We start from the raw sequence: 24,204 nt of genomic DNA, 5'->3' as shown, positions 1-24,204 counted from the left end.
AATGCATATTGTGACATACCTAGGGTTGTTTTAATGAAATAATTACGTGTCTGGCCCACTCAATGGCCAGTTTAACAATGTTGGTTTTTTAAAGCCCTAAGTTAAATCCACATAAGTTACCGACCGATCTCGGTCCATGCCGAGTAAATTGTACGATGGATCAGCGGTATAATTGCAGGGTGGGCTTTTGATGGCATAGAATCTACAAACGCAAAAACCGAAATCTAACAACAAAAGGAGAGAAAACCTCCATCATGTGATCACTAACACGCCATTGGCTGTAAATAGGGTTTAGTGTTTAGTGTTTAGGGTCTAGAATTAGGGTCTGGGATTCAGGCTTTATTAAGGCAACAAACTTTCCTAAGGCGGCTTAGACAACCACGCTTTATTGTTATTCAGTTTTTCCGAGAGACCCAGCCCCGAAAACCCTGACACCTCGCCTTCCCCATCCCCTGATCTCCCCCAACTCTCCATCAAAATCGCACCCATTTCATCAAAAAACCACCTGAAATCTTGCCGATTTATCTGATTTTCTTCAGATTTATCAAAATTTCATTGAAGCGTGCGAAAAGGAATTCATAACAACAACGCGTTTAGGTGGCTGACGCTCGTGTCCACCTGCCTCGCCACCGCCTTTAATGGCACGCATCACGGGATCACGCATGACTCGAAGTCAGAGCCGAGAAGCAAATGCAGGGTTTATGTCAAACAAGGCATCATTGGGGCGAAATTGTATGTAATTTTCTAGTCGTTTTGGTGTAGCCTCAGCTCTTGGGTGCTTCATGCCGCAGTTGCGCAATGGGTTAGGCAACTACGCATTGGGAGTTGAACTATACTTAGTTCTAACCCGCGATTTGCTTGATACTTGCTTCATTGTATTCTCACCTTCCCTCATTCTTGATCTGTTGCCTCCTGGTTTGAGTTTTACATCGGAGTATGTTCTGACTTTATTCAGGGCTGACTGGCCTAACTGAGGAGCCTTCCACTCCTTCTCCCGACTTGGTTGTACCCAGACGTGTGGTACCAGAGTCGCCTGAGAACCATGAAGGTCATACCAATGTCTCTGGTACCACCCTGGGGCACAACGATGTGGAGCCTGTCGATTACCAAGTCGCCGAGAAAATCGCAACCCACCTGCCGTTTGTTCAACAACAGGCGACCCTTGTCATGAGTCTCTTGGTTCGCCCAGATCTGAGCCCGGACAGCCTTGCGGCTGAGTCCAAAAAGCTCGTTGATTCCAATCACCCAAACCGTAAACGTTTGAGGCGGTCCGTGGAAGGGCTGACTGATGAATTGGAAGACTCTCCTCTTTCTCGGGATGGTAAATCATTCCTGAACCTCTCTCAGGCTCATCGGTTGCTTTCTTCCGCACAACTTGATATGTCAATCGCAGATATTTACATGACGAACTGCGCTCTGTTGACCCTCAACATGTTCCTGCCCAGCATGGGTACGGAGTCCCAGTCGGAGGTTATCCAACAGCTGGATTCCCAGTTTCCGGCATGTGTCATGAGCAACCTTGTGGACGGCCATATGTCAAGGAAAGTAGGGGCAAGCAATACAACCGAGGCGACCTTCAATCTTGCATTGGGCATCCGCACACAGTTCTTCATTATGGAGTTGGAAAGACGCCAACATGAGCAAGACTTCAGCCCACTTTCCATCTTGAGACAGGTCTTCGCTATGGACCTCATTTCTAGCGAAGATGACTCCCAGAGTATGCCCGGCTCCTTCCGTGGGTTCAATTTGCCTGGCGTTTTGCAAGACGATGATGGCCATCTTCCCGATAATCTCCCTGAGAAGTTTCTCATTGCCGTTAGCGACAGGTTTAACGAGCTTCACGAGGAAATTTCCGAGTGGGATTCTGTTGATATTGATGGTCTGAAAAAGGCATACAGATGGCGCTCGTTTGAACGGGACCTTGCACGTTGGATCTACACTCGTGACAAAGAAATCAAGGACGACATCAGACGCTTGTCAGCACAGGCAGAAAAGGTGCATAGCTCACCCGCGAGTCGTCGCCTTATCTCTGTCCCCGCTGGAACTCCCGGTCGGCGTCAAGTATCGGCAGTGCCCCCAGTTGGTGAAAGCTCTAGTCGGGAATCCTTGCCCCAGCGGAGTCAGTCTCCTCAAAAAGACCTATTGGTACCACACATAGAACAGACACCTCAGGCAGAGCAGGCAGCCCAGGTTGAGACAGAAATCAACGCTTCTCGGTCGGGCATCACTTCTGAAAAGATTCCTGAACAGAATGTCCTCAACCGAGTCGCACAGCTGGCAGCAAAAGATCCGGCTCGGCGCAAGTCCAAAAGGTATGATCCCTCTGCGGTTTCCCTTTCTCTATGACTACTAACTTTCATTTATAGCAACTACCGCGATCCGGCCTCATTTGCGGCACTCATGAGGCGCCAGGCTGCTAGTCATCAACAACCGGTCTCAAACGTTGAGTCGCAAGCCATAAAAGATTCTACGAACACGAGCATTGCGTCGCAAGCGATTAATCCTGGCCCTTCTGTTGATCGCGGAGCCGAATCTTTTGAAGTTCAACAATCTCCTGAGCTGAGGTACACCGACATAGGCGATGACTCAACATATGTGAACAATGATGAGGAACTAGACCTTGGCCAGGACACCGAAACCGACGTTATGACATCGACCAGCCCGCCTAACTCCGCTAGAATCAGTCGGGTCAGCCACAATGCTAATCCAAGGTTCTTTGATTCACCCAGAGATGAAGTCACACAGCGATCGGTTCCGATCGCTCGGCGTTTTCTCGATAAGCAGACTAACGCCGGAGTCGTGTCGCCAATCAGCCAATATGATACTCAAAGTGCGGGACATACTGTGCTGGGAAAGCGAACTCGGAATGTTGATGACCTGGACGATGGCGCAAGTGACGTGTCAGACTTTGATTTCGAGGAGAATAACCAGGAGATCGACCCCAGGCGTAGGGCCGAAAAGCCCCTGCCCAATTTCCCTCCCGCAAAGCGCCAATGCCCCACAGAAAATGCGGGCTCTTCCTCAGCAAAGTGGCAAGCGGATATCAATAGATCGTCCCACCGCCGGTCTACCTCGGCACAGCTTTCCCATCGCCCCCAGAGAGCTGACAGTGAAGATATCACCGATGAAGAGACCGCCGTTGAACAGCACGAACCACCCGCTCGTACGCAGACTCTCTGGGCAGCCTCCAATGCCCAGGCTGCGACTTTCCACCGGACAGTCCCAAAGCCCAGTTACAGGTGGTCAGAGGAAGAAGATGAACGTTTAATATACCTCATTGGAATTTATGGCACGTCCTATGCCGCCATTAAGAAGCAAGACAACGCTTGTCCCGCGTCCGAGGGTGGTCCTAAACTTGAGCGTCGTTCTCAGGTCAATTGTAAAGATCGTGCTCGCAATCTGAAGAGGAAGTTTCTCAGGTAAGACATGCTCCCCTTTCGTCCTTAGTGGCGAGCATTTCTGACGTTTTGTTTACAGGGAGGGCCAACCACTTCCGCCTAACTTTGACAAAGCACCAGTTTGATTTCACGTATTCATTATCTACATACAGTCATAGTTTGCTCTTGCGTTTCTTAGCGTTCGTCAAGATACCCAAGGATACCCACGGAGCATACGGAATGGTACTTTGACCATTCATTTCTATGTTTCTGCTTTCGTTTTATTTTTGCGTTTTCGGGTGTATGATTGATTCTCTTTGGCCTTGTACAGAGGTCTTTTACAAAGAAACATTATTTATTGGATGATACCTTTCTGGGTTCTGTTCAATTTTCGATACTGTCGTGATTAAATGGATTTTTTTTTACTCATTGCCATCAACATATCTCTTGATATCAGTAGATGTTGTCATTGAATTTATTATTTATGTAGTTTTTAGCGTGGCTGTGCTTGATCTCGTAACTCCGCCACAATGGTCAGGTGGGCAGTTCATTGCGCTCTTCACCGTTTCCACTTGTTCAGAACAAATACTCTGTTTGAAAAACAAGATCTCACATCCTTACTCCTTAGACTCACGATGAGTTTTGGGTTTAGCATTGGGGATTTTCTAGCTGTCATCGAACGTGCAAACAAGCTCAGAAAAGTGTTTGTTGCGGCACCTGCTCAATTCAACGCAATCTCCGATGAGTATGATATCCTAGAAAGATTTCTCGATCGGGTTTAATGCATTGTTCTACAGAGTAAGGAGTCTTTCGATCGTGGTACGAGACGTTGAGGTCAATATTTCCGACGATCTCAGCAGTCAACAAGAAAGCGAGTTGTCGAAGATAGCAGAAAGCTGTCGCAATGTCCTCATTGATATTGAAAATGTGGTAAATCAATATTGCGAGATAAACACACGAGGCACGAAACGAATATGGAAGAGACTCACATGGGTGCCAGATGATATACGTGAACTTCAATCTCGCGTTGCTAGCAATATCAGCATTCTCAACGCTTTCAATGGAATAATAACCCGCGATAACACCATGTCATTGCTGAAACATGCGAATGATGCACAGCATCTGGCATTGCTTGATTGGCTCTCTTCCACAGGATATGCGACACAACAGACTGCCTACATTGGTCGACGTCAGCCTGGGACTGGAGAATGGCTTCTTAAGTCGTCAAAATTCCAAACTTGGATTGAAGGCACCAATGAAACGCTTTTCTGCCCAGGCATGCCTGGGGCTGGCAAAACGATACTTGCCTCGGTGGTCATTGATGAGTTGATCTCCCGGCATGGGAACAACAGTGAGATTGGCATTGCGTATCTTTACTGCAACTTTCAGCGCCATGAGGATCAGTGCCTGACGGCTGATGGTATGCTAGCAAGTATTCTTCGACAACTTGCTCAGAGTCTGTCGCCAATGCCAGATGTCCTTATGTCATTGTATGAAAAGCACAGAACCCGAGGAACGCGTCCGACTGCCGACGAACTTTCCAGAGCTCTTGGGTCAGTCCATGGCCATTTTTCACGGGTCTTTGTCGTCCTTGATGCTCTAGACGAGTGCCGATATCACGTCATATCGCAGATTCTTGATAGGTTGTTCGGTCTTCAGATGACATCAAACTTGAACCTTTTGGCAACTTCAAGACATATACCGGAGATTGTGGCTCGTTTCCAGAATAACCCTGTACAGGAGATCAGTGCCTCGAGGCCAGATATCATGAGGTATCTGAGCGGCAATCTATGCAAACTGCCATTATTTGTATCGCGGAATCCTCAGTTACAGCAGGAGATCACGACTGGGATTGCTGACGCTGTCAATGGCATGTGAGTGTGATCTTCTATCTTTATTAACCTCTTATTAAGAAATCTCAAGGTTTCTTCTTGCAAAACTCTATCTGGATTCACTAGAGGGGAAGAAATCGCCACGAGCGCTTCGATTTGAGCTTGAAAAAATGAGGATTGGTCCAAAAGCGTCTGGCTCAGCATATGATTCCGCGTACGACGAAGCTATGCAGCGAATTATGGGACAAGGTTCAGATCGAAGAAGCTTGGCTTGGGGTGTCTTGTCATGGACGACATGTGCGAAAAGGCCTCTGACAGCGACAGAGCTACTCAATGCTCTTGCGGTAGAGCTTGATGAACCAAAGTTCTATGAGGACAACCTTCCAGATCTCGAAGATATAATATCCGTATGTTCAGGCTTAATCACTGTCTCGAGTGACGCCTCTGGCGACATCGTCCAGTTGGTCCACTACACCACACAGGAGTACTTCGAGCGGACGTGGGAGCGCTGGTTCCCCGATGCGCACTGCAACATCGCAACAATTTGTGTCACATACCTTTCTTTTGATGTCTTCCAAACAGGCTATTGTCTTACTGATGCCGACCTCGAATCACGGCTGGAGGAGTACCCTTTCTACTCCTATGCTGCCAAGAGCTGGGGTGATCATGCTCGAGTCCAACCCATAAGCCAGGACCTAATGACGGCTTTCCTCCAAGATCCGGACAAGGTGAACGCTTCTGTACAAGCGATATTTGCACGCAAAGGCTTCTCAAGCATTGGCGAGTACAGCCAGCAAATTCCGTTCACATTTACCAGTTTCCATCTTGCCGCATACTTTGGACTTGTTGATACGATGCAATCTATGATTCAGTCTGGTTATCCATATATGGTACAGTGCTCAATGGAACGAACTTCCTTGGCGTGGGCAACATATGCGGGTCATATTGAGCCTGTCAAGCTTCTCCTGGGCCTTGGTATGAGCCCAATCGACTACGACTACGATGGTCAAAGCCCGATAACATTGGCGGCCTCGATGGGCTGCGCGGATATTGTGAGCCTGTTGTTGGAGCATGGTGCTCACGCTGATTCTAAAGATATTACGGGCCAGACTTGCCTCTCATTGGCGGCGTATCGTGGTCACGAGCGCGTTGTTGAACTGCTCCTCAACAATGGAGCTAATCCAGAATACAAAGATGAGACTGGCCAAAGCCCACTATCGTGGGCGGCTTCCAATGGATGGGTGGGAGTCGCTTTGCTCTTGCTGGAAAGGTCTGTAGATTTAGAGTCTAAGGATATGTTCGGTCGCACTCCATTGTCCTGGGCTGCAGAGAATGGGCATATTAATATGCTTACTCTGTTGATACAAAGGGGCGCGGATCCAGATTCTAAAGATGCAGACGGCCACACTCCCTTGTTCTGGGCATCACATTATGGCCACGAAACAGTAGTCCAACTGCTCCAACAGCAGCCTACAATCACACAAGCTCCGATTTTGAATAATATTGACAGCATGATACAAGAAAATGCTGAGCAGTCTACGCATCAGAACCCGTTTGACAATTGGTCGCGTATGAGATCAAGAAGCCGCAGAACAACCCTACGGAAGAATCCCACAGGCCAAACCCGATTCCATTGTCCGCTCTGCCTAGACAAGGTCGATCGGACAATTTACAGCAGCGCTGGTACATTCAAGCGACATGTGTATAATCGACACTATGCCCGGTTTGAGTATCAGTGCCCTGCAGCAGAGTGTTTTGATACCGTTAGCGGAAAATCTCGGGTATTCGCCAGAGTAGACAACCTGAGAGCACACGCGTTAAGAATGCACAAGCTGGACCTGACGCTTGCTGATAGGGATAAATGGCAACCACAAAATCCTTGCCCCGAGGCCTGCCCGGTTTGTCATGCTCCTATAGCTTCATGGGAGGCATTCCATAGCTGTATTTTGAGCCACTCATATCTCTAAAGCCCCCATTAAGCTGGATTATATACCAGGGGTGGACCTAAGGGAAGGAAGTAAATGATACTCGAATGAGAACCAGGACCAAGTTATATAGCGCGTATACCTTTGCTCCAGTTTCCAGAACAGTTAGAGAATAAAGCTACGGGATGTGCTTTGCACTGGGATAAGTGAGACATAAAGTAGAACCTGGAATGAAAGCATCAACCGAGCTAAGATAATGGCCACAAACATAAGGGATCAATCGCTTTGTATGAAATGTATGAGTAATAAACACGAATCTAATGGAAACCATGTCATATCGACTGCCTCGGCTCTGTAATGTCTTACCAAATGCTTTGTCCGCGTCTTTGATATATGACACGATGATTTGCATGATGATATAGTATCAAAGAACAGCTCATTTGGCGAGTTTTGGGGTTCATCACATACAAAGAAATAAAGATACCATACAGAATACTCTAACAAGATGTGAGATCAACGAATAATTCCCACACGGTACATCGCGAATGAAGAAACGACCTCAGGTATAAAAGCAGTTATATCTTTGATATTAACTCCCCAGATCAATTCCAAGCCAAATACCGGTAACTAGCATCCGTTCAGACTTGTAAAGAAATTATTTACTTTATTGTCAGGCTCCGACTCTCGACATGGGCAACCGCAAGGGCAACAACAAGGGCAAGGGTAGAGGTAAGAAAAGGAATCTGAGTGTCAACCAGAACAGCGCCGCAAAGAAGGTCGAGAACAAGCTTGAGATTGAGGTCGAGGGCGTTGGCAAACCCAGCAAACACCACTGTCTTCACAAGCGACCTAAGCATGTGCGGACTCAGCGATGCACTCGTTTAGGCCATGAGGTTGAATGCTCTATTCATCCTAACAGCTTCTCGCGACGACCAGGTGAGTGTGTGAAGTGCAACAGTGCAGACAGGCGACGAGTTGAACAAGAGCGCGACAAGAAGAAGTAGAGTAGCAGCGGGGGATTTATCTTGGTCTTTTTAGTTAACATATATTGACTCTTCCATCTCTCTTGTTGTTATATATTTCTGTAGAATTTCAACGGTGTACATGCATTGCTATTATTGGCCAAGACTCTGAGTCACTTGAATTATTACCCCTCCTCCTTGTTTTCCTCTTTCTCCTTCCTTTGTATTTCTTATTCTATATCAACCTCTACATTGAGCACCTTGAACAGCGAAGGCATTCACTGTGCCCTCGTAAAAAGAACCAGATGTGGGAGAATCAAAAACCATTGCATCTTGCCTTCCGAGCACATAATCGACATGTTATAACCTGTATGAAATTCGATACCGACAAGATTATAGCCGGTAGCGACAACAGCACAATTACTGTGCATGATATCAAGACTGGGGCGCTTCGAGCAACACTGGAAGGCCACGAAGGTGGTGTATGGGGACTTGAATACCATGACAATACTCTAGTCTCTGTGTCGACGGATAAAACCATCCGAGTATGGGACATTGCGAGAGCCGACTGCACCCATGTATTTCATGGCCACGCATCTACAGTACGCTGTATACAGATATTGCTCCCAGTTCAAATTGACCAGCGTCCAGACGGTACACCAGTGATGATTCCAGAACAACCCCTCATAATTTCGGGCTCCCGTGATTCGACCTTGCGAGTTTGGAAACTTCCTCAGCCCGAAGACTCGAAGTATTTGTCTCCTGCTCAACCCGACGAGGAATGTCCATATCATATCCGTGTATTGACTGGACACCAACATTCCGTGCGAGCACTTGCAGCATACGGGGATACATTGGTCAGCGGTAGTTACGACTGTTCCGTGCGACTTTGGAAAATATCCACCGGGGAATCACTACACAAACTAGACGGCCACACATCCAAGGTATATAGCGTATGTTTGGACCATAAGAGGAACCACTGTATCAGCGGATCGATGGACAACACGGTCAAAATCTGGTCTATTGACTCAGGTGAATTGTTATATAATCTTGAAGGACACTCGTCGTTGGTGGGCATACTTGATCTGAGAGAAGACTGGCTCGTGTCGGCGGCTGCAGATAGTACCCTTAGAGTTTGGAATCCTGAGAATGGCGAGTTTCAGTGCATGTTCGGTGGTCATACTGGCGCCATCACATCCTTCCAGCATGATGGTCAAAAGGTAATCTCTGGTTCTGACAGGGATGTGAAGATGTGGGACATACGGACTGGTGTGAGTGAAAGAGATCTCCTCACCAACCTCAGCGGTGTTTGGCACGTCCAGTTCGATGCCCAGCGTTGCGTTGCGGCAGTTCAACGCGGAGGCGTGACCTATATCGAGGTTAGTATGCATCCAACCTGATACATTGTTGATGATTTATTAATTCATGAAGGTTCTCGATTTCGGCGCATCTCCTGATACTATACCATCTGCCTGGTTGGGCAAGCGGGTTTTGGTTAATGAGCAAGGTGACGAGATTGAAGGCCCGAAATGATACTATCTGAATGATTAGAGTCACTACCTTCACCACCATGAGCAATTAATGTCAAGGCAACAAGAAGCAGAAGTCATTCCAATTGTTCGATTACAGCAACAATTTGTTCAAGGATCCGTAACGACGTAGCGCAAATAAGTACAATCTAAAATCATCAAATATGCCACAAAATTACTGTGTCCCTTGCTCCGCGAGTTTCAAGGCAGTATGTGTTGAAATCTCTGTAGCCACATGACCTTTTATCCCATAGTTAATAGACCACATTATCCACCTATCTGTATCACTCACTTCTAACCATTAACAGCATTCTCAGTATCACCAGAGTGTATTATCATCATAGCTTCATTCACCCTATAGACTCAAACACTAGGCCGAGTTTTGAATATCTCCCTTCTGAGTATTGTAATTCCCAGATGAAGCATGGCGTCTCCAGTGTACATCGCAACAACCCAAAACAAAGTGAACAAAATGGAGGATACTGCGATGAGGTATGTTAGCATGTGGTCATATATAAAGCATTTGTATGGTACAGCCCTTACCCATTAAAAACCATGAGTGATAAAGCAGCGATGGTGTTGTTCCTCCTCGAGCGCCCACTGTCTCCATTTACAGTTCCAAATGTTAGGCCAGTGATTCCGAAAAGCCACTGGAGAATAGTGAAGATGAGATCCAGAGCAATATGAGCACCAGGGTGGACAGGTCGTTTAAGGGCGATTAGGATGACATTGACTAGGGACCAGATCCCTGGGACGCCGACCTATAGTTCTTGGTTAGACTGCAATCTCAAGGAGGTTACTGTGATTTAAATATTCGGGTCCACGAACGATAATATAGTCTAACCAAGGCTCATTATGCCATGTGGCTCCGAGGATTGACATTATAACGACAGCTAGTAGCACGGCAAAGGCGCGCAGGCCTAGCCTGAACTTGCTGGTCTCAGGCGGTGATGCGTTGCTCATGTTGGTTGTTTAATGAGGGAAGTCACGTAATTAAATGTAATTCAAAAGATCCGAAGAGGATATATCCATCGTACTGCAACCAGGAGAAAGCTAGCCTATTTAAAGGAAGATGAAAACTGTCGCTTCGAATTCGAAAAATGGCAGTGCATATTGCCTTAGTGAAAATCATCGCTGGGCATAGCCTTGCGGCTTTTATTGACAGTGCTAAGCGAACTTCCGCACTGTACTTTTCTCCTGTATTAGTCTAGTATTGGACGAATGATAGGCTTGACGTTTCATTTTCATCATTGTGAAATTAGCGACTGCTAGGGTGTGCGAGTAAAATATGAAGGGCGTTTCAGGAATTGCCACGAAGCCGTAGGGACGGGAAGTTTGGCCCCATTGAGCCCCTATCAATGACGATCTATCAGCCTTAGCTTTGTAGATCTCCATGGCTCAGAGCCTCAAGGCGGAATGGAGTCGACCTCAGAATGATGAGAACTAAAACCCCACAGCCAGCAAGTCCTCGATTTCATGCTAAGGTTGATGGTTAGTACGGAGTGAATTTAGCAAACACAATTATCCAGGCATAGGATCTACTGGATTGATATGGGAGTATTTTCCATGGAAATTAATCTCCATGCATTGGGCGGCATCATCGCCTGAATCCTTCTTCGACTAGAAAAATCACACAATATCAATGGATTTAGGCGCAGAATTCCCACACCTACTTAGGAAGTTCACATGCAAAAACACTTATATCCAGCACATAACGCTAGGCAGAATTCTATATCAAATCCATGTAGGTGCAGGTGAGTGTTAGCCAATATCAACAAAGGAGGCCTGAACCAAATAACCTAGCTCACATTTATCGTCATAATGCGAGCAATTTATGACGACTTCAGGGAGCTGCTTGGTATTCCAACTATTTGTAGATTTCTAGTGAGGTCTTTCTGTGAGGTCTTTCTCCCTGGTAGAAGGCTGTACCTACTTAGATCTACAAAGAAAGGCTCGGTGTCGCTGCTACCTAGCTGAACGGGTCTTATGCTTTCTGTTAAGAATTTTTTGACAGCATCGTATGATTATCTGAAAGAAACGTGGAGTTTTTCAATAGTCCTTAATCTAGAAGTTAAAAAGTTTGGATTGGCTAGTGAGTTCACGGAAGGTGGAACAAGGTGAGGATTTCCTTGACGTTACTCATTCTCATGTGTTCGTAAGAGATATAAAAGTCAAGTCGACGAGTAGGAACTAACGTCTTGGCATTGCATCATGTCTTTTATATTTATTGTAGCCCCCACTCGAAGTGGCTATGCGCACGCGGCACAACGATGATCTTTCCCGAGATATCTCGATTTTGACATTTCCCTTCTCTTTTACTCCTTCCACACAGCCGTTGATTCTTTGAACATGGGGAATCCAGATATTTCCCACAGTAGCAAGAGTGCTGAAGCGAGTGCTGAGGCAGCATCCAACCCTCCACCATATTCTACTATAACCGAGCCCATCGATGAGCCACCGACCTACCAACGACCAAATGCATCACACAGGCTGTCCCGTAATGTGTCTCCTAGATCGGACGAAACAGTGGATATTGATGAATGTGTCATGCACCTGAAGCTTTTATCCGCGATCGCCAAACTTCGCAACTCGGTTAAAGGAACGGACAAACTTTTCGGAATTGACAATAATGAGGCTAGGAACTTTTCAAGTCCCCGTAAGCAAGGCGAGGCAACTGCCCGCATCCAGGAAAAAAGATGGGCTGTCTACGTGGCCAGAGCTGTGGATCGATTTACTGTTTGGTGGCAGACTTGCCTACCGAGTCTTGACACCAGTCGCGTCTCAACGCTGAATAGTTCACCTGAAGCCAAGATAGCTTGGTCTGTTAATGACATACCACCACTTGGTCAGCGATTCTGAATCTTGGAGCTGTGTTATTCTTTTCTAACTTGCCACATAGATGTTATCATGGTCTGGCATGCATATATGCTTAACCCGCGGGCCTTTCTCGAGGATTGCTTGCGTCAATCTAAAATGAGTGTATGGGCTACCGGACTGCCTTGGGATGTAATAGACGCGTGTATCGACGATGGTACGCTGGCCTTCGACCCAGGCACTGAAGCCAGGATAAACTTCGAGACAAGAACTGGCCATTTATGGGAAAATATTCATGGACGTCCTACCAAATCTCTGCTTTGCGTCGGTTGTAAGCAGGAAATCCTTGCTCCCTGGACGGAAGGATCCCTTGGATGCGATCCAGATGTTGCGTTTGCACACGGCATTGGATACGCGGATAAGTCGTTGCGGGTTCCATGTCCAGTATGCAAATCCAGCATCACACACGATTCGCTTCGCGTGCAAAAGTTCCGCAATGATGTGCAGAAATTGCTGAAAGATGATTTGCCTATGCCGGGCACAATTCTGTCGCAGAATGGTACCCCTGCCGACGATCAAAATGGTGATAACGTGTCCTTCCCAAACCGACTTATCAAGGAAGGCATCAGAAGCGAGCTCTTGCAGCTTACAGACCTCACCGAAAATGAAAGCACCACCATTGAAACAATTCGCGACCACCTCGAGGGATTCTTGAAGAGTCGTTCGACATTGCGTCGCGTGAACAAGACAATGCTGACTTCTGGGAATCCGGGTATGCCAGAAAGGATATCTCTTCGCAATGTGCTGTCGAGATATTGGGATAATTCGTCCCCCTTCGCCATCGACTTGATCGGGGCTGTCATAAGACAGGGAACATTTGTAGACAAGATGGACAATATCGGTTGGATACGTTCGCCAAACTTGAGATCGACAATGGCTCACTTCATCAGCAAGTACAACGTCTTCTTCCAAATAATGGCCAAGAATAAAGGCCATGCTGTGGTGCCGACTCTCGATATCGACCTAATTTGGCACACACACCAACTTTCTCCTGCTCGCTATTACGCCTTCTCTACCGCGCAGACAGAGGGCATATTCATCAATCATGACGACAAAATCGATGAGATGAAACTCAGCGATGCCTTCGCATGGACCTCAAAACAATACCAAAAACTCACTGGCGGCAAGATATACAGTGAATGCATCTGCTGGTATTGCGAGGCGGTCCGCGAGTCCAACAATCAGGGACTTGGCAGGTTGATGATATCGCCATCCACCCTCCATGCCAAAACCAACGCGGCTCGTCTTCATGACGGCGCCGATAATACCAGCGACCGGGGTAAAAGCCAAGGGCCGCATATTTCGTCACATAATGCAGTTCGAATCTTGGCCCAGGCTGATCCAAAGGCAATGCAGACCAAGAGCGCGCAACTTGAATCGTGCTGGGAGAAAGCGCAGCGGCGGTCACACAACCGCAGTGGCAGCAGAGGCGGTGGAGACCCAAAGGTTTCCTACGGCCCTTACGCGCGGGATCCGGAAATACTTCGTGAAATATATCCCTCCAACCCAGCTTGTGTGAATATCACCGCGGGTGTGGTGGGTAATTGCATCAGCGGAACACAGGGCGTCGGCCTTGCCCAAGGTGCATGTGTGAGTAGCACCATGTCTGCTCAGACAAGAGGGAAAGGTAAGAGCTTCTGTGCTGGTATGGCAGGTTGTGGTATGAGTTTGTAGCCGGTCGGTGAATCTATAGGGGCTGGGATTCCGAGCGCAGTGGCCTCCGAGTCAACATAGAAACCAATGAACAGTATATATATGAATGCGGAATGCGCGAATATCCTAGTCATAGTCAGGATCGCAAATGAACTCAAGTAACAGCAGTGCCTATAAGATGAGGAACGTAGCCTCGGTCTCAGAAAGTTGTGCACGAGGAAATATCTTACTACCGCGCCGAGCGAATTCTCGAACAGCGGGTCTAGTCAACATCCTAGCTCCCTAAATGAGACATGTACTGTCTTGACTCAGCTAGCGCATGTCAGCCGCTTCTATTAATCTATTCCGCTCGGGTGTTACTTTCCTTCAAAATTCCGCTCGTAAATTTCTAATTGTCCGAAAAGGATATCGAAGTCCATCCGGTAGTAATTGTGAGAACTAGTCTAATTGGTTGGGTCAAACCCAAAATAAAATCTAGTGCAGGAATATCTTGCCCAAGACAGGCAGTAAATGCGTCCTAAATCCGACCAGCGGATCTAGCACAAAAATCATAAGTAGGAACAGGATACTATCCATGATATCATGAACGCCCTGTTGACGAACCAGCGAGGGTATAACTTTACATGCAATGTAGAGTACACGAAATCAAAAGGATAGTATAGAAGCGGTCTCAGCCACAAGATATGAAGGCAAAGAGCTTCACAGAAGCAAGCCCATACCCGCAATAGCAGCACCGAGAAGGGATGAGCCCGCACGGACTGTTCCGGCAGCGTTGTTCGTGGGCGTGGGGGAGGCAGTGGACGAAGCGCCAGAGCCAGAGGCAGCAGACTTGGAAGCGTTGGCGGTCATAATACCGGTTGATGTTGCAGTTGCCGAAGGCGCGACGACGATTCCGCCAGCAGCGGTGGCAGGAATGCGTGCACTAGATGTGGCATTTCCAGAGGATTTAAGGTCCTCATTCGCCTCGAAGACGTTGTAAGTCTCCTTGCCGCCGCCTACATAAGAAATATGCTGTTAGTGATGATCTTGGTGCGGTGGTATATGTAACATTGCGGATAACTCACAGGTTTCGTCAGGCCATCCAGGGCAGGTCATGTCGCACTTATCGTCGGCGACCTTAGCGGAGTCCGAGGGGACTTTATCGCCGCAGTAGCAAACATTGCCACGGCTGAGAGCAGCGATCTTGAACTCTTTGCGTGCGCATTCGGACTGGCAGTATCCTGGCGATTGGAAGGTGTAGGGACCTTGACTCTTGAATGATTCAACTTCGGAGTAGCAGCCCTTACTAGTGGAGCTAGCCGAGAATACGGGAAGGGCCAGGGCAAGAGCCGAGAAAATGTAGTTGGTACGCATGGTTGGTTGTAGGTGAAATATTCGATCAACGAGTGAAAATTTTATATGATAAAAGCGAGGGGAGGTGAGAATTAAAGGAAAGAAGAGATCAAAAGAGTGGGAAATGTCTGACAGTCGGAATTGACGGAGAAAAAAAATGGCCCCCATCAAGCTTCTTTAAAGCGACCGTTTGTCCGGTGTCAAGAACACCCGTCGGGCTCCATCTTTTTCGAGTGTTTTGCTGTGGAGTGAGACAGGGACTGATGACATCAGTCTCCAATTGACTTACTAAAAGTAGCAAATGATCAACCTGAAACACTAACCGAAATGTTCTATTGAACTCGTTCTGGGGCTTGATTGGCGTTATTGGCTTACGAGCTAACGATCACCAGATCAGCATCCCCAGGTGTTGCCACTTCTTTCCCTTTTTAGTGGCCAATGACCGCGGATGGGGCCGTAAGACCCAACTGGGATGAACTTGGGAAACAGATTTCGTGTTTCTAGTTTTTCCGCTTGACTCGATTAAGTATAGAGCAGTTTTAGGATGTTGCATCTGTGAGGAATCTGACATTGTTGGTCGCCAATGACCCCTTGTTTCTCCTTTTTGGTCTGGTATGAATTATTTCTGTCTACATATTCTGCAAGGTACAGAAATAGTTATTGATGTGTATGTTCTCTGTATGTTCTCCGTAGATAGATGTTGTATGAGAAAAACAATTGACATTAAAATTGAGTACAAAATATATTTTGGATCCATGGTTCAATCGAAGCTTCCATGTTGTGGGATGCCTCGTTTATCAGGAACATCTCAGCCCTAACAAGGATTAACTATCTCCTTGGTCAATTTCCACCTAACAAACTACTAAAACTAGGTACGTCATTTTGGTCTAATGATACGGACAGATGCAGGAAGGGAATATCTTGACTGAATTAGGTTAATCGTCGTGAAGTGAGATTTGCGTTGTAACCCTACCTCGGCCTGGAATATTCCCGCCGAACCCCCGTTGAGTAGGTAGCATTTGCTAGCTTTGTCAGTGGTGATACCTATACTCCGAACTTCTTCTACATAAGTCAGGCATCTAGCGGTATTATGTACAACATGTGTGTATATCAATGATCACCGGTTCAGATCGAAATAGAAGCCGCCGAACTAAGTAGATCAAGCAAAGTCAGGGCGTGGCAATTGGTCAATATTCCGATTTCACTATGAGATCTGGGTTGACAAGTCAATCGCATAGAAACTTAATCTCCTAGTACATCCTACTGGGATTGGTTAGGCAAACATGATATGATGCCAATGGACATCTGACTACCTAGCCTCAACGAGGCCAAAGTCTGAGTATGCTACGTGGCTAACAGAGAACAATATCACCAGGAGTTAGGTCCTCAGTCGGCGTAATATTCTGGTGAACAGCTTAGCGTGGCTACTAATAATAATAAGTACAACATATACATTTTTTTGTGACAACCCATGCGCTAGCTATTATTGACTTTCCTTTATTTTAGGTACCAAAGAAGCAACTTCTAAATTGGGAAATGCCGAGGAATACCCGAACACAGACTATTTCATGGCTGTGACACGTCGATGCTTACTTTATCTTGGCTTGAAGCCTGCACCACCTAGCTTCATTCTTCGTCGTATATCACATGACATCCCCGTTTGCTCACATATTGGTGGTAACTCAATAGTTCCTTCATTCCTTCATCTCTCCACACCCCGCGTGATTTACTAGATCCCCCTTTCCTGTAAATTTCATGACCTCTCTTCCCTCGACTCTATTTGGCCATGGTTCCCCCCAACGTGTCCAGTGCACGCTACACTTACCCCAACTCTCGGCAAAACGGCCATCCTGATAGGGCAATCCGCCATCGGGAACGGCCGCCAGCCGAGCTGAGAAGAGGGGAAGAATGATAAGATAACAATTGGCGTGCTCTCTCTAGCATATCGTGAATCACTTCACGCCAATTCTTTTAAAATCTTTGGATATTTGCAGTCTAAAGTTTTGAGTTAACGAAAATCCGACCATGAAAGCTGTCGCCCTTCTCAGCCTGGCTGCAGTGCCATCGCTAGCACTCAATATCCCCATACAACAGCTTCTCTTCCCCGACAAATTGTCGGGGAGTCATTATAACCCCTTATCGAACCCACCCACACGGGAAACCTGTCCGCAGCCGCCTAAGGCCGGCACCCCCAATGATGGCCTACACTCGTCGCAGACCTTCCTCTTCGACGATGCCTTTCGTGCCCGTCAGGCAGAGCGGCTCTCCCGCGCGGTGCAGGTTCCGACCACAGTGGGTGATTATATGACAGACCCATACGATGAGGGATTCGAACCTGTAGTAGAATTCCAGGAACTGTTGGAGGAGATGTTCCCTCTAGTGTAAGAAATCGTCCAATTATTACGCATTGGCTACCATTACCGAAGGGAGAAAATGCTAAATAAATTACATAGCCACAAGCACGCCAAGGTTGAGCACATTAACCGCCTCGGTCTAGTCTTCACCTTTGAAGGTGTCGACACTTCCCGCAAGCCGCTACTCTTCATGGCCCACCAGGACGTCGTGCCAATCGACGACCCATCAGACTGGACCCACCCGCCCTTCTCAGGTCTCTTTGATGGCGAATGGATCTGGGGTCGTGGCTCAAGCGACTGCAAAAATGTCCTTATCGGACTAATGTCCGCAGTCGAAGATCTGCTCTCGCAGAAATGGCAGCCACAGCGCACGGTTCTGTTTGCCTTCGGGTTCGACGAAGAATCACATGGCTTCCTAGGCGCCGGAGCCATCTCTGCAGCTCTTGAGGAAAAGTATGGCAAAGACTCTTTCGAGTTCATTCTCGATGAGGGCGGAATGGGACTGCAGAGCCTGGGCGACGAGTCCGACCCCAATGGCGAGATCTTGTATGCTCTCCCGGCTGTCGGCGAGAAGGGAAGTATTGACATAATTATCGACATAGCTGTGCCTGGTGGTCACAGCTCTATTCCGCCCGCGCACACCGGCATTGGTATCATGGCGGAGATTTTGTACGAGCTCGAGCGGAAGGAGCTGTTCCCCGCCTGGTTGGATACCAACCATCCCGCCCATGGAATGCTTGAGTGTCAGGCACGGTATTCACCCGACCACGTTGAGACATGGCTATCTGATAAGTTGAAAGCAAATGATCCTGCCGCTCTAGGCGAAGCTGTTGCCAGCTCCCGCGGTCCTGCAGTCCGCTATACAATGCAGACATCGCAGGCGATAGACCTGATCCACGGTGGCGTGAAGTCAAACGCGCTGCCAGAGAAGATATCAGCGGATGTCAACTACCGCGTGGCCTTACATCAGACACCTGATGAGGTACTCGAGCGCGCTATCCGACTTATCAGACCTATTGCGGAATCTCATAACCTTACTCTTCGTGTCGCATTCCCTGGTGTGCCGGAACCCACGGAAGGAGATATGAGCGACCGTACTCTCACCCTGTCCCCTCTTAGTGTTCCACTTTCCCCAGCTCCGATCTCGCCAACAGATCCGCTCACATCGAAGGTGTGGGCACGCTTTGCTGGTGTAGCACGTAATGTCTTCGAGTCGCACTCAAACCCTCTTTCCAAATCTGCTTCTGGCGCGAAGCCGACAGTTGTTGTCACGGGAGATGTCATGACTGGGAATACAGACACGCGCTTCTACTGGTCTCTGTCGGAGAACATCTACCGTTGGAGTCCGTCGCGGGTCGGCGGATCGCTGAATATTCATACCGTGGATGAGCGTATTCGCTTGGATGTGCATCTGGAAGGCATGATGCTTTACTATGGTATGTTCTCTTTTCGTTCATTGTGCATTTTAGGAAACTGGCTAATTTATAACAGATTTGATTCGGTCTTTCGACACTTGGGATGGGGAATCTAAGTGAACATAATACTCTCCATTGTCAAAGTCTTCGACCTATATACATGAAGGTTTGGTACATTCGGTATAAACTGTCTTTATATTTAAAAATTCCTCCATTTGGTCGAGTCCTCATTACATACTGCTCTTGCATTTAGCTAGAAGAATATGGTCATTTCTCAATAGATCACTTGGTTATTACACACCCCTGACGGGCTTGGACAGAGCTAAGTACGATGGTTGTGCTTTTACACATTTTCAATGTGATTGAAACACAGCTATATCGAGTGTTGGTAAAAATACCTCAGATTTTGCAGTGCATAGGATATTGCAGCACAGGTTTGTCATAAAATTGATGTATGATTTGATGCTGAGACATCGAACATATTACCAGATGATACGGATCGATGACCGAAGTCACAAATACCGTCACATTTTCAGACGGATGTATATGCGAGAATCTTAACAAAACTTGCAAAGCCCATGCCAAAATGCAAGGCTGTAGAAGGGTATAGGCAAGAAAAAGACACTACGAAGTCTTGAATCAAAGCAGCGAACGGAACGTGTCTGGCAGTAGGTATACTGGGCCAGAACTTCTTAGCGAAGCTCTTTAGAGGGAGGAGAGCGATGAACGGGGAAATTCCAGAAAGTGTTATAAGTGAAATAAATCAACAAGAAGCGAAGGCATCCGCTAGCGGACGAGGAGAGGAGCGAAGGAACCACCCATGACGGGGCGAGCGACGAAATGATTTCCAGGGTAACTGGGTTTCATCAGCGAGGATCATAAAGGATTGAGTGGTATATTGACTTACCCTCCTGTTTCAGTTTCGTATAGATCGGTAAGCGCTCGGTTTGTTGTTGTCTCGTTGATCCAGGTCGCGAGATCATTGATAAACATAGCCCGCGTGGAGACCGAGCTGACTGCTGCGGCAAAGCACTCCCAGTCACCTATTGAACTGTAAGTAATTTACCCATACATGGCGCCGTCGGGGGTTTTACCTTTGGTGTATGTGTGACGGGTGTCTAGAGGCACGCCGTACCTGTTTTCAACAGTCGGGTAGAAGTCACTCTGCATCTGATAGACAGACTGTGGAACAAGATTCAGGCCTAGCTGGGCATCGGCGAAGAGGTTGTACAGCAGACCTGCGGAAATTGGTAAGCAATGTTTCATAGACTCAAAATAAAGGGCTGGACCTACCATGGCTGGCAGTATCGCCGTACGACAACGTAGTCCGGGGCGGGTTAGCATTCTTGGCAATAGCCAGGTTCTGCCACTGAGTGATGTAGTCTTTGGCGATTCTCGAGTATTCGGCAGCGTCCGCGGTGTGACCAGTCTGTTTGGCAATTACGGACATGGCCTGGATACCGATCATGCCCTTGAGTGCGAGGTTGGTTTGGTTGCTAATCATGCTGGTTAGTGTTGAGAGGTTCAGGAAGAGACGGGATCACTCACGCTAGGGGGCCGGCAAAGTCGTCGGTGGAGATCTGATTTGCTGGGTAAAGCGAGTCCTCAACCAAATAACTGGTCCACTGCTTGAGGAGAGGGTAGTGGTCATTCAAGAAGTCGGAGTCACCGGACTTTTGCACATAAGCTAAAGACATGATGAGCATATTTCCACACTCTTCCAATGGCATTTTTTCATCGCTGCCATCCGAGTGACCAGTAGCGTTCGGGTAGGAAGAGCCTAGATCATGCATGGAATAGTTGTTTGGGTACTTTCCAGCTTCCTGGTTCTCAAGCAAAGGATTGAGGACGAGCTTGAGGAGTTGGGGGTTGGTGTATAGGAAAATTGGGTAGGCTGGGAAGATCACATCCACAGTATTCATGTTGCCATTGGAAGAGATTTCCTTGAGGAAAATGTACATTTTGTCCTGTGTACCACAAAGCTGGGTAGCACCAAATGCCTGCCGAACTGACAGCGCAGTGATAGAGAGATAGTCTTGACCAGCTGTGGCAATTGAATCCTGGGACACTCTACTATCCAGAGAGCTCGAGAGCTTGCTCGATTCGCTATAATCATGGTGGAAGAATGAAAGAGCGGCCAACTCTGTATTGAAATAACTCTTCCACAAAGACGGTACTGGACCATACGCTGAAGCACCTTCGTATTGAATGGCGTTGTCCTGTGTCAGACCGAGCGAGAAGAGTGTGCCGACAGGCGAAGAGCTGACCGAGCCCAGATCGGACGAGAACCCAAAGACAGGCCAGGCAGAGGAGATAGCCCGGAAGTTGGTGTCGCGGCCGTTGGTGAGTCTGCCATTTTTCGCGAACTGACCACGGACATCGTTATCCGCACCGGATTGGTAAGTCATGCCTTTCGAGTTGTCGGTGGCCCAGTACCAGTTACCCCATTCAGCCTGCTGGCCCTTTTCGGTAAAGGCCAGCTGAGTCTGTCGGCGTACCTTGTGGTAGGCCACACCGTCAGTGGTACCATACTCCCATTCTGCGATAGCATTTCGGTCACCCGACACCCATTCTAATATTTTGTCAATTGCTATAGTCAAAGTAAGAGACTTGGGCACCAACCTGCAGAGATATCCGCGTAGACTTTCACATCATGCGTCTTGCCGTCAAGGGAAGAGACATCGACCTTAAGATATGAGAAAACGAGGGACTGGCGTTTGAGGTCGCTAGGTGTAATAGGTGACAAGAAAGTTATCTTCATCTCAATCTTATTCTCCACGTTCATAGTGAAGATGCTCTTAGTCGAAGTATATTCGAACGCGGTCTGGTTGACAGTTTTGGATCCGGGGAGACCCATCCAAGTATAGGTGTTCCCGTCGACCCGGATCAAACCTGCCCATCCATTGACCTGGTTCCTATTTATATTTCATTATTATGAAGCTTGCATATAATTCAAATGTGTGTGATTAACGTACTCCCAGAAGACAGGCCATTGACCGGCCAAGTACCCGCCATTGCTGCCCTCGCTTCCTGCATTGAGCCAAGTGCTCAGATACGGGGACCTAACAGCGAGGGGTATCGCTGGGGGACGGGCAGGGGAGAAGGTCGACTGTGCTCCAATAGAGGACACAAAGGAAGCGACCAGCAGACCGAGGCGATACAGCTGCATTATGGAGTTGGGCGGGAGAGAGGTATGAGACACAAAGTCCAATGCAGGAGCAAGTCCGCTTTGTTATTTATTTGCAGGAAAGGGAAACCAGCTCTCGGGAGCTTGGCTGCATAACACTCTAACAGAATGGTTGAAGAAAGGGATCGGCGTTTTGTTTACAGGAAAGGAATGCCATCGACATTTTTATAGTCGAGCTCAATCTGCCGAGAGAGGGGGGAAGCCAAAGGCCCCTCCGAGACCCGCATGCCAGAATGCGCTCTCTATGGGGGAATATCAAAGCGGCTTGGCATGATGAAAGGTAGGTAGCAGCAGACCTGCATGTCATGGCTCGACAGCTTCCAAGGACACTAATCTGCTGACCTCGGTCCCGGATAAAAGAAGATTCATGCTAAGAGAGGGATAGAGTGACGTGAGGGGGAGTCAGAACAGGGGGATATGAGCAGAAGGGCCGTGTAAATGGTTATAGACTTTCCTCGAATGAATTTTCAAAGTCAAAGGCCAAAACGCGGTCTAGTAGTTTTCGGAAGTAACGGCATATCTTCACGTCGCATGGAAGACAAGCAGCGGTCTATGCGGATCGACCAACTAAGTGGCATCAGTAGCCAAGAGCATCTTGGTAATCTGACTCTAGCTGCACACCTTGCAGATGACGGACCACACAGTGGCATGGCGGAAATAAAGGTGTGGAGAAGAAGCGTGTGGTAAGAGGTATAAGGAAATAAAGGCTGCAGAAGAAAAAGGAAAGGTGGTTTGGGCGCATCGCCGATAGGCCCAGGGCAAATAATAAGGCACGAGCCAAGTGAAGGGCCAAGCGCACGTCCTTCGTGATACCATCATGTGGACTTTCCTGGGTCTGATTTAATGCATGATAACATGTATCAGGTCTTGATCTTCAGTGCCCGATGAATCTGCGGGGAAATGGCGATCAGTAGCGTGGCATGCAACCCATCAGAACATAAAATGAAGATGAGTTGAATAGCCACGGTATCTTCGGTATGGTCTCGGGAACCTGCAGTAAATAATGAGACAATCGGATGCCCATGAGTTTCTGGCCTCAAATCAAAGGGTTTCCCCTTGCAGAAAATCTCGTCTCTTCACGTGTCACACTTGGTCCAAACAGCCCGGTCGGAGACGGAAGGGCTTGAAAGTTCCATTTGTCCTAGATGCTTATGACATGCATGTAGCTTGAATATGTACGGAGTAATACTCCGTATATTAATCTGGGGTCGCGTGCACCACGTAGTTAACTGTAGTAAATGCATCGAGTTAGTTCATGATCCACTTGCTATTGAGTCCTCCTTGCGTGCCATGTAAGTTTCTTTTTACGGAATTCTCCAAATAAGAAAATACACCCCCTGATCAAATTGAAATTCAAAATGACCAAATCTAGGATTTCGGTTTCCGTTTCCCGAGTATATCTCTCTTTTCATCAGAGTCTAGACTATTAGCCTTACTACTGTGTCATCGCCTGAAGGGCTTAAGTACACCCCGTGATCTTGTTCTGATAATTTACTTACATAATGACCTCGGGGCTTCCAAGACTCAGTGTGATCGTGTGCCACTGACCACAGGAATAACAGGGCTCATCTTTAGGTGCCTTTAAGCTCCAAACCCCTCCAAAGCAATGTGTGTACTCAGAAGACAACTTTCGGGGTTAATTCAGCATGTGGAGTTACTTCTAGTATAGACTTTTGATACTCCTGCCGATCAAAAGTCCACCTACCTCCACTCATTTGCTTGTAAGGCTTGGATGTGCGAAGTATAAGTCCGTTTATGATCTAC

General features: G+C 47.6%; 6 protein-coding genes across 6 annotated transcripts; 4 read left to right on the top strand and 2 right to left on the bottom strand.

The window, feature by feature from the left end:
• Window positions 1-638: 638 nt before the first annotated feature.
• On the top strand, window positions 639-3,523 carry PGRI_049880 (telomere repeat binding factor family protein; the record flags this gene model as incomplete). The annotated part of the gene is made up of 4 exons (XM_040792701.1): window positions 639-732; window positions 956-2,312; window positions 2,367-3,419; window positions 3,478-3,523. 4 exons carry the CDS (start codon window positions 639-641, stop codon window positions 3,521-3,523), a joined length of 2,550 nt encoding a protein of 849 aa, XP_040644668.1.
• Window positions 3,524-4,012: 489 nt separating this feature from the next.
• On the top strand, window positions 4,013-9,629 carry PGRI_049870 (uncharacterized protein; the record flags this gene model as incomplete). Its single annotated transcript, XM_040792700.1, has 6 exons — window positions 4,013-4,122; window positions 4,175-5,251; window positions 5,301-7,107; window positions 7,809-8,070; window positions 8,496-9,475; window positions 9,528-9,629. The coding sequence occupies 6 exons, from the start codon at window positions 4,013-4,015 to the stop codon at window positions 9,627-9,629; spliced, it is 4,338 nt and encodes a 1,445-aa protein (XP_040644667.1).
• A 2,345-nt stretch (window positions 9,630-11,974) lies between these two features.
• On the top strand, window positions 11,975-14,418 carry PGRI_049860 (uncharacterized protein; the record flags this gene model as incomplete). Its single annotated transcript, XM_040792699.1, has 3 exons — window positions 11,975-12,470; window positions 12,525-14,089; window positions 14,344-14,418. The coding sequence occupies 3 exons, from the start codon at window positions 11,975-11,977 to the stop codon at window positions 14,416-14,418; spliced, it is 2,136 nt and encodes a 711-aa protein (XP_040644666.1).
• A 433-nt stretch (window positions 14,419-14,851) lies between these two features.
• Window positions 14,852-15,505, bottom strand: PGRI_049850 (WSC domain-containing protein; the record flags this gene model as incomplete). Its single annotated transcript, XM_040792698.1, has 2 exons — window positions 14,852-15,147; window positions 15,217-15,505. The coding sequence occupies 2 exons, from the start codon at window positions 15,503-15,505 to the stop codon at window positions 14,852-14,854; spliced, it is 585 nt and encodes a 194-aa protein (XP_040644665.1).
• A 2,004-nt stretch (window positions 15,506-17,509) lies between these two features.
• Window positions 17,510-19,373, top strand: cps1 (Gly-Xaa carboxypeptidase; the record flags this gene model as incomplete). Its single annotated transcript, XM_040792697.1, has 3 exons — window positions 17,510-17,865; window positions 17,938-19,274; window positions 19,330-19,373. 3 exons carry the CDS (start codon window positions 17,510-17,512, stop codon window positions 19,371-19,373), a joined length of 1,737 nt encoding a protein of 578 aa, XP_040644664.1.
• Window positions 19,374-20,039: 666 nt separating this feature from the next.
• gta1 (glutaminase GtaA) lies at window positions 20,040-22,422 on the bottom strand (the record flags this gene model as incomplete). Its single annotated transcript, XM_040792696.1, has 7 exons — window positions 20,040-20,109; window positions 20,161-20,296; window positions 20,348-20,491; window positions 20,547-20,749; window positions 20,802-21,825; window positions 21,876-22,168; window positions 22,229-22,422. The coding sequence occupies 7 exons, from the start codon at window positions 22,420-22,422 to the stop codon at window positions 20,040-20,042; spliced, it is 2,064 nt and encodes a 687-aa protein (XP_040644663.1).
• Window positions 22,423-24,204: the final 1,782 nt, after the last annotated feature.

This window comes from Penicillium griseofulvum (genome assembly GCF_001561935.1).
Source record: "Penicillium griseofulvum strain PG3 chromosome Unknown contig_84, whole genome shotgun sequence".
Classification (NCBI taxonomy): domain Eukaryota; kingdom Fungi; phylum Ascomycota; class Eurotiomycetes; order Eurotiales; family Aspergillaceae; genus Penicillium; species Penicillium griseofulvum.
Note: the sequence above shows the minus strand (reverse complement) of the source record. Positions and strands in the feature narration are given on the sequence as shown.